This window comes from Haliotis rubra, unplaced genomic scaffold (assembly GCF_003918875.1).
Source record: "Haliotis rubra isolate DU_JTF1 unplaced genomic scaffold, ASM391887v1 Scf108, whole genome shotgun sequence".
Lineage (NCBI taxonomy): Eukaryota > Metazoa > Mollusca > Gastropoda > Lepetellida > Haliotidae > Haliotis > Haliotis rubra.
The window spans coordinates 739,019-754,339 of record NW_025764981.1 but is presented as its reverse complement, the minus strand read 5'-3'; the positions used below and the strand labels follow the sequence as shown (position 1 = coordinate 754,339).

At 40.5% G+C, this 15,321-nt stretch overlaps 1 protein-coding gene across 1 annotated transcript; it reads right to left on the bottom strand.

The window, feature by feature from the left end:
• Window positions 1–1,625: 1,625 nt before the first annotated feature.
• On the bottom strand, window positions 1,626–14,683 carry LOC124281685. The gene is made up of 4 exons (XM_046717640.1): window positions 14,438–14,683; window positions 13,707–13,803; window positions 12,720–13,403; window positions 1,626–2,036 (listed from the first exon to the last, which is right to left on the bottom strand). Exons 1-4 carry the CDS (start codon window positions 14,681–14,683, stop codon window positions 2,029–2,031), a joined length of 1,035 nt encoding a protein of 344 aa, XP_046573596.1. The 3' UTR covers window positions 1,626–2,028.
• Between the last annotated feature and the right edge of the window lie 638 nt (window positions 14,684–15,321).

Genomic DNA, 15,321 nt, shown 5'->3' with positions numbered 1-15,321 from the left:
TGATACACAATTAAGTATGGTTCTCATATCGCGTATTTAAGTTCATATAATTATGTCGATACTTGTCACACATTGATTCAACAGAGGCATGATCTGTTTGGATACTTGCTCAAAGAGACATGGGTGGTGCCAGCCGTCTAAGCTGTGTCCTCTCCGCCCGTCTACTCAACGTGAAGTCCAGTGTACGATTCCGACTCTTTAACGAGTAGTGAGTGAGTGAGTGACGATGGTTTTACTCCGCTTTTAGCAATATTCCAGTAATATCACGGCGGGGGACACCAGAAATGGGTTACTCTTTTTAACAAGTAAGGTGCTGGCAAACCTAGAAACATCACCACAAACGGGAATCGAAATTACGCGATTTCTTGCCAGGCAGACAACTGGTCATCTCCTCTTCTGTCAGATCAGACTCGCCCTATGTCCGATTTCTCTCGGAACATGCGTCACAGTCCTTTTTTTTAATTTATATACACCAGGCACTTGTATATACCGTGAAAATATATTCTTATAACGTGATCATGAGATATGTTATATAACAAGTATTCGACAACAGCAATCCTATATGCAAGGATGTTTATTTTGTGAAATTAACATGAACTCACCCTGGAGTCTACAAATGCCGCAAGGACTATCGTCGCATACGTGGCTTGGCTGTCATTCCTGATGTTGACACTTTCAAGGGAGGTCGCTTAATCTCTGAGGACATTTATGTTATTGATCCTGCTTATTGTGATCTATTTGAGTTTGTTTGTTCATGAACTAGCGATGCGGCGTCGACATGCAATTGGCATGTATCATACAGAGGCAAATACGTTCAGTGTTTCACAGTCTGTTGTTAGACGACAATGGAACCAGCACCGATGACCTCATTGACATGAATACCAGGGTCGATTGATCCGAAACCAGACTCAAGGAAATCTAGTTAGTAATACATGGAGTTCATCTTCGTGCTCGACGGTCATAATTGTGTGCCGCCTCTTGCAAATCGACACACGACTACACGCCCTTAATCACCGTACACGAATCGGCAATGTTCATCTCCAGCAGCAGTACAGCCACAGAATACCATGTCAGCAATGAGCCCACACATTTCAGCCACTGAACACTTCCGGGACACGATAGTGAGACATCATAGGCCTCCGGCCACGTTGATTGAACTTGGTCAGGCGCTTCAAGAAGAGTGGGACAGATCGCCATTGTGAGACCTATACTGGGTCCAGTATGCCTGGTTGAGTGAATGTGTACGAAATCCTTCCAGTATTAAACGCTATTGATTCATTAACTTTGAATTTTCCAACCTCAGCCCAATCGTCCTGTAAGGTCTTCTCGCGGCAGTTATAACTTAATCTGTCATACTTCACTACCGGTTGTAGTGCGTTCCCAATTCGTCCATTGTCATCATACACCATTCACTAGATCTACCTTCAGATATTGGCAGACCCGTGAAGATCCGGGGTACAATATGTCTTTAGCAACCCATGCTTGCAACAAAAGGTGACAATGCTTGTCGTAAGAGGCGACTAACGGGATCGGGTGGTCAGGCTCGCTGACTTGGTTGACACATGTTATCGGTTCCCAATTGCGCAGATCGATGCTCATGCTGTTGATGACTGGATTGTCTGGTCAAGACTCGATTATTTACAGACCGCCGCCATATAGCTGGAATATTGCTAAACTCACTCACTCACCCATTCACTAGAAACTACTATCTCCAATAATGTTCCCCATGTTTAAAATATTCCGAGTATCCCTTACTTTTTTTGATGAGCATATGAAAGCAAATGGGGATGATGAATAATCGTTATACAGGGGTGGTTGATAGGATTGATCGCTGATTGATTCCATCATTGAAAGCGTGGTCTGAGAAGTATAAAGCCTCTCGTCCTATCAGTGTTCCTTTTCAGATAACTCATATCCCCGATAATGTCTGTTTCATCAATAACAGCATTAGCTGTTAATGCATGTTGTGTGTTCAGTACTGGGGTCCTTTCAGTCGTGCTTGCATTCAGGAACCTCCGTTCCGAGCTGCTAGACATCTGTAACAACGAAGGGAATGTATGTAGTTATAAAACGAGTGTACGAAACAGTTCAGTTCATGACCTTAACTGATAAATTCTGAGCCTAATATAGAAGGAGTTTCGTAACAATGATCTCTAACGTTGCGGGCATTTCATGACGTCAGGGATGGGGTGGTGGGGTAGCCTAGTGGTTAAAGCGTTCGCTCGTCACGCTGAAGACCCGGGTTCGATTCCTCACATGGGTACAATGTGTGAAGCCCATTTCTGGTGTCCCCCGTCATGATATTGCTGGAATATTGCTAAAAGCGGAGTAAAACCATACTCACTCACTCATGACGTCTATACAAAATTGAGAAAATTGTGTCCATGTGACTAATTTTTGAATACACCAACTTTACGGCCGTAATGAAAATGGACACATGTGAGACACTGACGAAATTGAAGAATGTGTAGTGATCAAGTACTTGCAGAAAAACAATCCAAACTACTCTAGACAAAGATTCCAATTCCAATACATGCGTAAAGAGATGGGCCGCAGAGTTTAAGCCTTAAGGGGACAATCTTGAAGATTACGCACGTTCCGGAATGAACGTCAGCAAGACTAGAAATGGTCCAGAGAGTCCACGATATGTGGATGACAGACCGGCAAATTAACTCAGTGTCGTTCAGTGGTGCATTCCATAATCGCGGAAACGTTTGGCGTATTTCAAAACTTCACACTTCTGATGAAATATGCACTAAGTACAACGTGGCGTGTGATGAATCTATCTGTTTATAGTCAACAGTTTGAAACGATTTGTGACTACGGATCAAACCGGAGTTCACCCTTTGAGTCCGAATCCGTATAACAACCAAAACAGTCGGAGTGTTTGACACAAAGCAAACCAAAATCACCAAACAAATCCGATAACCATCAGCTGGTATCGTGACTTTGTGTTCTGGGATGCCAAAAATATTATCATGTTATGCTGCACCGTTGAGGTAAGATGAAAAATAGACTAAGATATTTCTCGAAACTGGGTACAGGTTTATTCTTTCATAAGGACCCACTTCAACCACAGTGATGACATCACATCAACTGCAGCCTGTAGGGAACAGCTAAGATGCCTTGTACGGAAATGGAAATAAATCCACCCAAAAGAAGAGTGACAAAGTGTGTGTGTGTGTGTGTGTGTGTGTGTGTGTATATACTACTCCAAAGTACTTTGATTGGTACCGTCTTTCTATGTGAGGCTCAGAACATACCAATCACCCTTTGTACATATTTGTTGTTTCCTAATAAATATAACTTGGTTAGAAATAGTTGGCTTCAAGTTTGGTTGGAATCATATCAATGTTGTCTCACAAGGAAATCGTTAAGACATCTTCATCTTGACACATTAAATTCATCCAGCCAGATACATCCGTGAACAAATGAACAAACTCCTTGATTAACCCTGACACATGAACTATTTGCTCAGACGACAAGGATTGCTTAGCCTAAGGCCAGGATATTCATCAATGCCGTCATTTACACAATTATAATGTATTCATTATCAGAATCTGATACAATATCTGAAGGAGAAACCGTGTCAACACGGAGAGTAGGTACATTATCATTTCATTCATGATACTTTGTGATCATTTTGTCATGACCAATGCTTGTCCTTTTATGATGGCCTAGTGTTTGTATAACATAGTATCAATGACTATCTCGTCAACAACATGTGGACCAAAGTACCTAGCGCTAACAGATGACCTGGGGCTCCTTTCACGAAACAATCTTTACTAAGGTTAACCTGAACTCCCATTCTTTAACATTGCACTAAGGCTACCTTAGTCACCTACGATCACCTTAAAAAAATAGTGCTTTGTGAAAGGAGGCCCAGGTACTGGAAAAATAACCTTATGACCAGGAATGTTCTCGTCACGATATGGCTGAAATATTGCCGATGTGACGTTAAATAATAACTCACTCACTCACTCACTTATGACCAGGACTGGAACCTCCCTGAAATTCAGGATAATAGTAAGCACACGTGATAGTTGGCGTGTAGTAATTGCCTGTCCTTGCTTTAGGTAAACCAGCACAATTAAATAACCAACAATTAACCAACAAATATCACGGCGGAGGACACCAATAATGGGCGTCACACATTGTACCCATGTGGGGAATCGAACCCGGGTCTTCAGCGTGACGAACGGATGCGTTAACCATCAGGCTATGCCACCGCCCCACCAGCAATTAAGGCTCTTCCAATGGCTGGAATGGGTTTTAAATGGGAATGGGATTAGGTTTGGCAACCTTTTGACATACACAACAGGCTTTGCAACATTCAGCTACATCATACCGCAAATTGGGCCAAGAGAAATGGGATAGAATTTTTGCGGAAAACGCATGGGGCCTTGTACCAAAGGGCCGCCTCATCCAAACACTTTCTTTTACATGACGGGATCCTAACAGTTTCCTCTAAAGAGAATGTTCTTCTGGAAAGAGTTCTAGGTCTTCTGACCGTACACTAACTAAATGCTCCCTACCGGAACTCGCTAACCGAATGGTCATCCTTTTGAGTACTGTCCCTCAGGTCGAGAGAATACCCTTAAAAGTACCAGCCTTAAAAGTATTCCTGATATAATTCTGGGAGGACATTACTCAGCCAAAGCAGGAGTAACAACACATGATGGGATCCTTTGTCAAGACTTTCAGAATTTTGTCAACTGATAGGTTCATGATCATCCACACCTTGCCAAACCATACCCAAAATTATGTTTACATCTTTAACCGGTAGGATTTATACCCAGCCATAACCATCCATGCTTCAAATGCACTAAATTACTGACACATAAGCTCTGAGTTGGATGATGAGTACTCAGGAAGAGCAGAAACACCATCCATAATCAGAGACAATGAATGCTCCCTGAGGTGTACACGGCAGGCCTAACAGCTCTGATCAATTTGTCTGTTATTATCAATCTCCAAGTCATTTATGATCACAAATGAAAGGATATTGCGTGATGATATGCCCCATCGCATTATCGTGTGCTCTGTGCTCTTCACACTGCATCTATATCTTGCTTCACTCTTGATATGCAACAAAGATGCATTTACAAATGCCATTATGCACTTGGAAGATTTCTTGCCGCATGAAAACAAATGTGTTTACAATTACGACACTCGTCACAGTGTGCTCACTGAAGCGCGACAAGCTGGGTGCACGGCTACTGACCTCATGCACCAGGGTTTTCGCTCATATACTACGATCATGCAAATGAAGATCATTCATTCCAATGACGTTGAAGTAAATCCTGGCCCTATCACTATGAAAGACCTGAACAGTCTTAAATCCTCAATACTTGCTGAGGTTAGAGACTTTCGATCATCACTGATGAGAGAAATAGATGGTGTAAAGGATCAGTTAACAGACGTGCATAGGAAATGCTCTTCACTAGAGAAAACTGTTGACAATATTTGTAAGGATATGGTTGCTATAAAACATGACCAGGAGATAATGTATAGCGATATTGATGCCCTGCGAGAACATGTTGATAAGCTTGAAGATGGCCTAGTCGAACAATCAAACTCACTAGAAAGGCTCGAAATGTTCAGCCGTAGGGACAACGTGCTATTCTAAGGTGTCACAGAGCAAGTAGAAAGCCCCCACGAAGATTGCAGAAATACCATATTATCTCTTCTCAGTAACAGTGTACCAGACAAGGCGTGGTTAGAAAGAGATATAGTGAGAGCTCACCGTATAGGTCAGAAGAGCTCAGCAACTGCTGACAAACCCAGACCTATTATTGCTAAATTTGCGTGCACTGAGGATAAGATTCATGTGCTCGGCAAACGTCAATTCTTTAAAAGCAACAATATTGGTATATCAAATGACCTTACACAAAATCAGAGATCAACTATCGCTGATAAGCGCAGTTGTGGTTTGATTGCCTTCTACAAAAATGGTAGACTGATCACAAGACTGATGAATGAGAATGAATCCACAAGCACCAGAACCATTGTCCCGGTCCGCAGAAAAACGGCTGCAAGGGCAAGGTCACGGGCTACCCCGACAAGAGTCTGCACCCTCACGTGACAGCAGTCGAGAGGATGAAGCACAGGCTCAACCTACGGGGACTCCTGATGAATAGGTGTGGCAAAGGCCCGCAGCAACCTACATCAACAGCTGATAGCATATCAGATGAGTACCCACTTACACATTTGTTAGAGGTTCTCTCTTGGAACATCAACGGTATAGCCTCTAAATTAGAGGATACAGATTTCATTTCCTATTTGATTAGGTTTCAACTAATTTTTCTGTATGAGACGTTTAGAGACAGCATCATTGCTGTCCCTGAATTGTCTGACTATACACAATACATAGCGAAAGCAATGAAAACGGCCAGGCATGGGAGATTGTCGGGAGGAGTATTTGCTTTCATACATAACATCGTATCCCAGTTCTGCACTTTACTGAAGTTGGATATCGATAATCTAATTGCCTTTCGTATTTCTAAACAGATATTGCAAAGTAAGAAAGATGTTATTTTGATAGGTCTCTACATACCACCCGAGGGGTCGACATACTACACATCGTGTGGGAAACCACCAAGTATAGAACTACTTGATCAGTGGTTCTCAGAAAACCTGGATATTCTTTCTGACTGTCATATAGTTATCACCGGTGATCTGAACTCCAGGGTTGGGACAGGCAATGAACCACCTGAACCATAACCGAACTTTCTGGGAGATGTGTTCCCTGACGAAGAGTTAGTGCCTCTTGACACAGACAATCTTGTGATAACTCAATAAATAGATTTGGTAGAATGCTAATGGAAATGTGTTATACGTACAAGTTGTATATTTTAAATGGTCGTGTGCAAGGAGATAAAACTTGCGAGTTTACGTTCATATCTAGCCAGGGTTCTTCGGTAAATGATTATTGCATTGCCAGTATTGATGCGTTTGAACTGATTGAATCGTTTCATGTAGAGGCCCGAGTAGAATCAGATCATATGCCATTAACGGCAAAACTTAAACTTTATGAGCAAAGCCACCAGCTAGAAAATAAGTAAAAAATACTCTACTCGCAAAGCCTTGCGTCGATTCCAAAGAAATAAATCTGAGGAAAACCGACGTAATTATTGCAAACAGAGGAATTTATATAAAGGTATCTGTAAGCGCACAAAGCTCTTGTATGAGCGCAACAAAGCTGAAGTATTAAAGCAAGCAACCAGTAACCCAAAGACGTTTTGGCGTATCCTCAGAGGTATATCTCCTTTGCACCGACCTCGTCCGAATATCAGTAATGATGCATAGTTTAGCCACTTTAGTAGCCTGTTTGCAACTTATGCTGCACCAATGATTGACCACTTTGGCTCTACGGAAGAACCAGACTTAGATGAAGTTGATTCACTTATCCTAGAATCACATATTACTTCGTCTGAAATTAGTGATGCTATAAAACATATAGATAATGGTAAGGCAGCTGGCACAGATATAATACAAATTGAAATGATCAAAACCACTTCCTCATATTTCATGCCTTTTCTCGCTACACTTTTCAATAAAATATATGACTCGGGAAAATGTCCTACAAGCTGGACAAAGTCTATCGTTGTCCCAATACACAAAAAAGGTGATAGAAATAACCCCGACAACTACAGGGGCATATCGTTGTTAAGCGTCTTGAGCAAAATCTATACTGGTGTGCTCAATAATAGACTGAAAGTCTGGACAGAGCTAAAAGATAAAGTTCCAGAAACACAGGCAGGCTTCCGATCTGGTTATTGAACCACAGATCACATATTCACGCTAAATTCTATTGTCGAAAAATGCTGTATGAAAAAACGAAAAAAGCTTTATGTCGCCTTCATAGATTTCAAAAAGGCGTTTGTTTATGTGAAAAGAAATAAACTTTGGTTTTGCCTTAAACAGAACGGGTTGGGGGGTGGGGATGCTGTCAGCACTCAAAGCAATTTACATATCTGTACAAGCTTGCGTAAAAAGCTCTTCTTCAGATATTACCGATCTATTCAATTGCCCAAATGGAGTGCGCCAAGGATGCATCCTTAGCCCGTTGTTATTCTCATTATTCATCAGTGAACTGTCAAACTCTGTAAATGAATGTGGTAGACACGGCGTGCAATTATTCCCTGATTTATATGAACTATTCCTACTTCTGTTTGCAGACGATGTCATCCTCGTATCTGAATCAATTGTCGGCCTTCAAAACCAGTTAAATATTCTTGACTGTTAATCTTGATAAAACACAAATTATTGTGTTCAGAAAAGGGGCATTCTTTCGAATAAGGAAAAGTGGTTTTATAAAGGAAACCAAATCGCCACTGTAAATAGTTACAAGTATTTAGGTGTCTGGTTTTCAAGTAACTTAAAAATGACTAAATGCATTTCAGACTTGGCAAGCCGGGGTAAAAGAGCATTGATGGAAATCATTGTCAAACTAAATAAGATTGGAATGATTGACCCAAAAATATATTTTAAAATCTTTGATTCTCAGGTGATGCCGATATTATTATATGGCTGTGAGATTTGGGGAGTCAAGCAATATGAATTATTGGAAAAGGTACATCTTCTAGCCTGCAAACGATTTTTAAGGGTTGGAAAACAAACTCCTAATACTATTGTATATGGCGAATGTGGCCGCTATCCAATATATATAAATGCTTACTTACGGCTTTTACGTTATTGGCTAAAATTGCTCAAAATGAGCGAGTGTAGATTACCCAAGAAAGTGTATTACATGTTAAGATATTTTGATGACATTGGAAAAAAGAGTTGGGTATCGTTCATAAAAAAATATTTTGTTTTCTCATGGCTTTGGATATATCTGGATTAACCAATCTGTTGGCGATGAACTTTCTTTTGTACAATTGTTTAAAACATCATTGATAAATGAATTGTCTCAAAGTTGGACTTCCACGTTGAATAACAGCTCTAGATATGTGATGTATAGAGAATATAAATTCATATTTGAACCAGAAAGATAATTGTATACCATATTAGAAAGAAAGATGCGCTCTACTTACGTCAAATTCAGATGCAATGTCTTGCCACTACGTTATAATGAAGGTAGGTGGCAATCAATCGAATCTGGTTTACGTTTGTGTCCCATTTGCAACACCTCTGTAGAAGATGAGTATCATTTCACACTTATAATATGCCACTTGTACAATGAATTGAGAATAACTTTTCTTCCGGAACACTTTGGAAATTCCCTTCTATCCATAAATTTAAAGGCTGACATGTGCAACTCAGGAGAATTTAATCAGACGTGTACAGTATTACATTTACCATGCATATATGAAAAGAAATAGGTATATAGAAACACTTTAGACTTCATTTGTATGCTCTTGTTAACTATGTATAGTTATATCTTGTATATGGGCCCTTGGCCTCGTTACAAATATACTCCTTTTTTACTTTTGAATTTGATTGAAGAGCACAAGTAATGGACTTAACATAACAGACCTCGTTTACGAAGAAAAGGCAGGAATTTCTCTCACAACAGTTTTGATGACAGGTCTACAAAAGCACACTCATCATTAGCCGACCCCCAAAATGACTGTAAATTGACATTGACAAAAGCATTCTTGGAAGAAAGACTGCTTGCAAGAACAAGCCTTTTACACTCAGTAATAATATGCACTAGCTTACAGCAATATCTGGAAGCAGGGTCTGACAACAACGCAGAAATATTTTTAGAACCAACTGGCAGTTTGTCAATATCCTCAGAAACAGACATGTTATTAGGAGAACTATAACTGAAAACTGAAAAGACTATCCTTTCCTGGTGTTTAATCCTGCGGATATCGTACCTAAAAGCTCAGACTGCCTAAATTTAACCCTATTAGTTAACGATTAATCTTGAGACAAAGTACCAGCCAATGATTTCCAGTGACGTACACTACTTAAATCACCATTTTCAAGGTTACGTTTTCTTCCCCGGTGCAAATTATAAAATTAGAACTACACTTTTGTTCTTTTGTTATGACGTGCTGACATGTTACAGATCTCTCGAAATATATATGTTCGATATTCATCAACCGTGAAATCTATTACGACTTCAGAGTTAAGGAACCCCCATTCCCCCACCCCCACCACCACCACACACACACACACACACACTCCCCCGACCTTACGCACTGGCGGCAATATTGCGAAAAACACAGACAACAAAGGAAAAAAGACAACTACAGTTGATACCTAAGGCCAAGTAACGGTAACGAGGTGAAGCTGATTTAAAAGTTAATCATACAGTATATTTTGCATTTTGCGGGGAGCTTGAATCTATTTTCATGAACGGCAGATTACAAACTCTGGCATATTTTGTCTCAATATGTGCGATGCTGTACGTGCTTCCGGTTTCAGCAATACTGTGATTACTTTTCATGATCTGCATTATGTAGAAATTGAATCGTTTGTGTTTGATGTATATAAGTTCAAATTCTGCTTATGAACGCGTAGTTTGAAATGTTCATCTTGTCGTGCTGCTTAAAGATATGTCAGTGTCTCCTTGGTTCGACAGCGGCATTTGCAGGATTAAATGAACGGGAATGTCAAATTCGAATTCCTTTATATCAATCTCTCATACTTCTTCCTTTCTTGGTTTTTAAATCTAAGTTATTCCTATTCTTTATCATATTGTAGCTTCATTTTCTAATTTGCTAATATGAAGTTATCTCAGATGAAATTATATTTTCCTTTCACTTTCAAATTTGTATTTCTTTCAAGCCAAACAGTCAGGTTTTTTTTGTTCATTCAAGTCCACGTTTTGGTCTATAAGTGTTAAGTAAGCAGTTGTTGACAAGATGTGAAACAGTGCTTTAACCATTCACACTTAGTGCAACATTATTGATTTAATCAGGTAATGGCTTGCATAACAATTGGAAGAAGTGAATAAAACATCTATTCCACCTTATTGTTTTGGTTTCTTGTTAATCTGCTAAAACATTTGCGTCATGAAACTATTGTGAGTGTGTCTCTCTTTGGTTTCCTATTCGTAAACTTTCCCAGATATACAGTGTTTACACTGTTGCTGCTAAATATCTACATATTTGTTTCCAAATAAAGGCGAAACAAGATCAGGTAGATTGGTATACAAGTGCCAACCTCTCAAGGGAAATTAATCATGTTTTAACAATACACATTGCACAAACACCATCTTACAAAACATCTGTTTTCTTTCGAATAATGAGAAAACAATAACTTATCAATAAACTACGCGCAGCAATGGTTGGCCTTGATATGTTTACCTTTTCCCGATAGTTGACAATGATTCTTGAATACAGTAAAAGTCGTTCCTACGTTACTTCGAGTTATCCGATGCTCGACACATCCCATCCTCGATAATCTCCAGGGTATACGTTCCAAGTCTCCACCAGTACCCTGAATGCATCTACGGCTCGGCCCGATAATTTTATTACCTCCCTTTGCTGGCTTTTTATCCAATTAGGTGTCTACGCTGGGAATTTGAGCGTACCAATCACAAGGCTTCTATCATAACTCACTTCCGCCTCTTCGGTAAACAGTAATGTTAAGAGGTAGAAGGAGTTCCTGCATATATTGTTAGAAGGTTTCAGACCTGTCAATTTGTCTGTATGGTGTTTTCCTTAAACCTGAGCGATCAAACCTTCGCGGCTGCGGCCGCCTTCTTTGTTGACACTGGCAAGCTCTGTTGCAACGGCTTATCTGATTGGCTACTGTGAGAAGGCGGAGCAAGCAAAGTGAGGTAATAACATCATCGGGTCGAGCCGTAGATGCATCTAGGGTACTGGTGGAGATTTATAGGAACGTATATCCTGGAGATTATCGAGGATGGACACATCGACAAAATGGTCACTTTGTAATGAATAGGCAGAAACGAAGCTTTTATACACAAAATTACGTCAAAGCTGTGTTTGACTGTACTTTATGGTTTGGTGTGACTCGTATAAGGGACTTTTTTGTGTGATTTCCTGTGAACATAGACATGGTCTTTTTGCCCTTTATGGGTTTTTGTTTAGAAGTTTGACCTTTCCCTGTAAAAACGCGAAACGCATAAAATAGAACAGAAATACTTTGACATCTTTACCCAGTGAGTGATTGAGTTAATATTTATCGTCATATCGGCAATATTTCAGCCAGATTGTATCTTTACCCAGGGCTACTGTGGACAAGCGGTTACACTCATCACCTGACACAGCTCTACGAACGAGAGAATCCTTTGGTACAATGTAATGCATCGAATCCCAGAATCACTCACATCCTCACCCTGTGATCGGTATCCCCATATCCACGAACAGGATGTTGTTAAATACCTACACCATTATTATGCTGATCTGTGTATGAGTGAGTATGGTTTTAGCAATATTCCAGCAATATCACGACTTCGGGCACCGGAAATGGGCTTCACACATTGTACCCATGTGGGGAGTCGAACCCGGGTCTTTAATGTGACGATCGGACGCTTTAAACCCTTGGCTACCCTACCGCCCCGGCTGATCTGTAGATACATGACCAAAATATTGTTCATAGTAACATAAACACAATTTACTCACATGTACCTATGTCGTTTTAAGAGAATCCTTGAAGATTGTAATTTTGGATCTGAAGATCTAAAACTGCTAATATATACAAAATACCAACTGTGATCTAACTGAACACATAAAAACTGTTAATATGTTCAAAGCAGCAAATAAGAAATTGGAATATAACACTACACATCCTACCATATTTGACGCCAAGTGCGAATCCATCAACGTTGTTCCAGCTAGTAGTGATGCCAAAACCACCACAGCCCCCGAAGTGAATTTCCGTGTCGAAGATATAGTTGTCGGGAAGATAGTCTCCGGATTGTAACATCCGGGCATCAGTCTTCCAGTGCGCCATGATGCAGGAACTACACATACCACCACTACTCCTCGTTGGTGACTGGTTGTTAATATTAGAAAATAAAGTGAAGTAATTATTTGGGTTTCCATCACAGTTGTTGAAGTCTTTATCGGCACCATTGGCGTTGTAGCCATGTCTGAAATTTTTCGATATTCTTGTGGTCGGAAGGAACCCGAGGTAAAGATAAGGCCCCAAGTTTGTATTGGAGGGTGCAGAATAGTCAGTGTATTCACTGACCATGACTCTCAGGGGTACAGTGGAGAATGAGGTCAGCTGGGTAAGGATTGATTCAGACTGCGTTCCGTCACTCAGTTTTGCGACGAGGTCGACTGCGGTGTTGGAGTTGAAGTGTAGACGAAGTTCCTCTGTGCTGAGTTTTGCTACAGCAGCCTTGGAGAAGTATGTTGTGACCACGCTGCTCTTGAAGCGGCAATAGACGTTAATGACGTCGTCCTGGGAGGTAAGGAGAGTATACTCGCCATCAGCGCTGCTGGAGTCACGCTGGTAGATGTCGGCGCAGGCTGAAAAAATAGATTAAAGCAAGACTTGAAATTCTTTGTACACGTATGCCCTTTTTTGAGGTCATAAAATGTCTACAGTTTTTCTTCATATTATTAAATATAATTTTGGTAATTTTCTGTTTTACACAAAATGACATGTTCAGAAAATGACTGCAGGCATGTTCATAATTCACTCGCTCTGTCGGTGTTATGTATCTATAGATGATATAAGTAAGATACGAGGTTTGGGTAACCAAATGAAAAAGAGTTGAAGATGACACATCCGTACCCTGCATGTATCGGGAATACATATCAGGTACTCACTGTGAACGTAGTGTTGACACAAGTTCCCCATGAAGCCCGTAGGACACACACAGGTGCCATCAGGTGCCACTGTGCCCCCGTTAGTGCAGTTGGTGACCTGATGATAGCAAACATATGTCGATACTGACAAATTTAAGGATAACAAATTCTTTAATTTAATGTTTATTGTCCATATATCCTGTGTGCCTTATATACGTATAAATGTATGGAATGGTATAAAAAAAATAAAATAAATAAAAGCAAAAAAAATAATACCAAAACTTCTTTCATTTTGTGAGTGCGACGTTTCGGTGCAAATTCGTGTAGCGTTCTCTGGAAGTACAAGAATCTTTACCGAAACGACGCAACACATTTTATATTTGGGATTACACTTTCTCAGTAAAGTACAGATTGCAGTACTTTTGTTGGGTCGAGTCCCATCCGGGAATCGAACCCACACCCTCAGAGTCACGCACTTCAGCGCCAGCGGAAGCCCCGGTGGCTGAGTGGGTTAGCCGGCTGACTTTGTGTACTGGCGATTAGGCGCCTGACTCTGAGGGTGTGGGTTCGAAACCTGGATGGGACTCAACCCAACAAAAGTACAAGAATCTGTACGTTACTGAGAAAGTCTCGTCATAAGAATTGGATAAACTATGTTTGGCCAAAACGTAAAGAGTAATCGAGTAATTTAAAGTGAAATAATAGCAACTGTTTCAGATGGGATACGTAGTTTAATCTACATTGTTTCATACCTTTTGAAAAACGTAGCAGTTGGCTTCATCGTAGCCACACGTAAAGGCTGTAGGCAGGGCAGACACCTTACACACCAAGACTCCATTTTGTTGACAGTCACGTGCTGATGGACAGGGGGCGCCACACTGCGAGCCACACGTCACATGGCTACACCCAGGGTCAAGGCTGACGGAAGCGGGAAGGTTGTGGTAGTCGATGCGACATTTTGGGGATTGCTGTATTACAAAAGCTGAGATCCAGGTCATATTGCTGAATATCAGAAGTAGGGAGAAGATACTACAGGAATACATTACAGAACTACACTGTACCCTCCAAACATTTGTAGATAGTGGATTCATCCTGGTAACGTACCAATATTGGGCAGCGCTGAAATGTCGCAAAACTAGATAACACAGTCTATTTTCTCACCAGTCATCACAATTAAATCAGTAGTCTTGTGTCGAAATGTAACATCCAAAGAACACAATGTTGTTTAAGGGATATTTTTCAAACTCATCCTCTCCATCGGAACAGTATATTTCGCAATCCATGCGTTTCACATATATTTCAAACAACTTCACACAGACACTATGCGACACAAATGACCCCAGTAATGTCTGCAGTACTTCTCGATGACCGCACTGACTATACACGTCCAACACATTCACCCCCCGTTCTCAACTGCCTTATGTAAAGGTAGAGCGTGCTTGTTATCATGGGAAACATCAATAGCTTTCATTGATTGGGAGTTCTACCGATACCGATTGTCGGCACATTAGCTGGTCTACTATACATGCTGGATCATAAAATACCCAAGCCGGGCATCACATTATGCTTTTGTTATTTAAATAGAAGGTGTATCGTTTCATATTTCTATTTACTATTAATTTAAAGGTTAATAGTA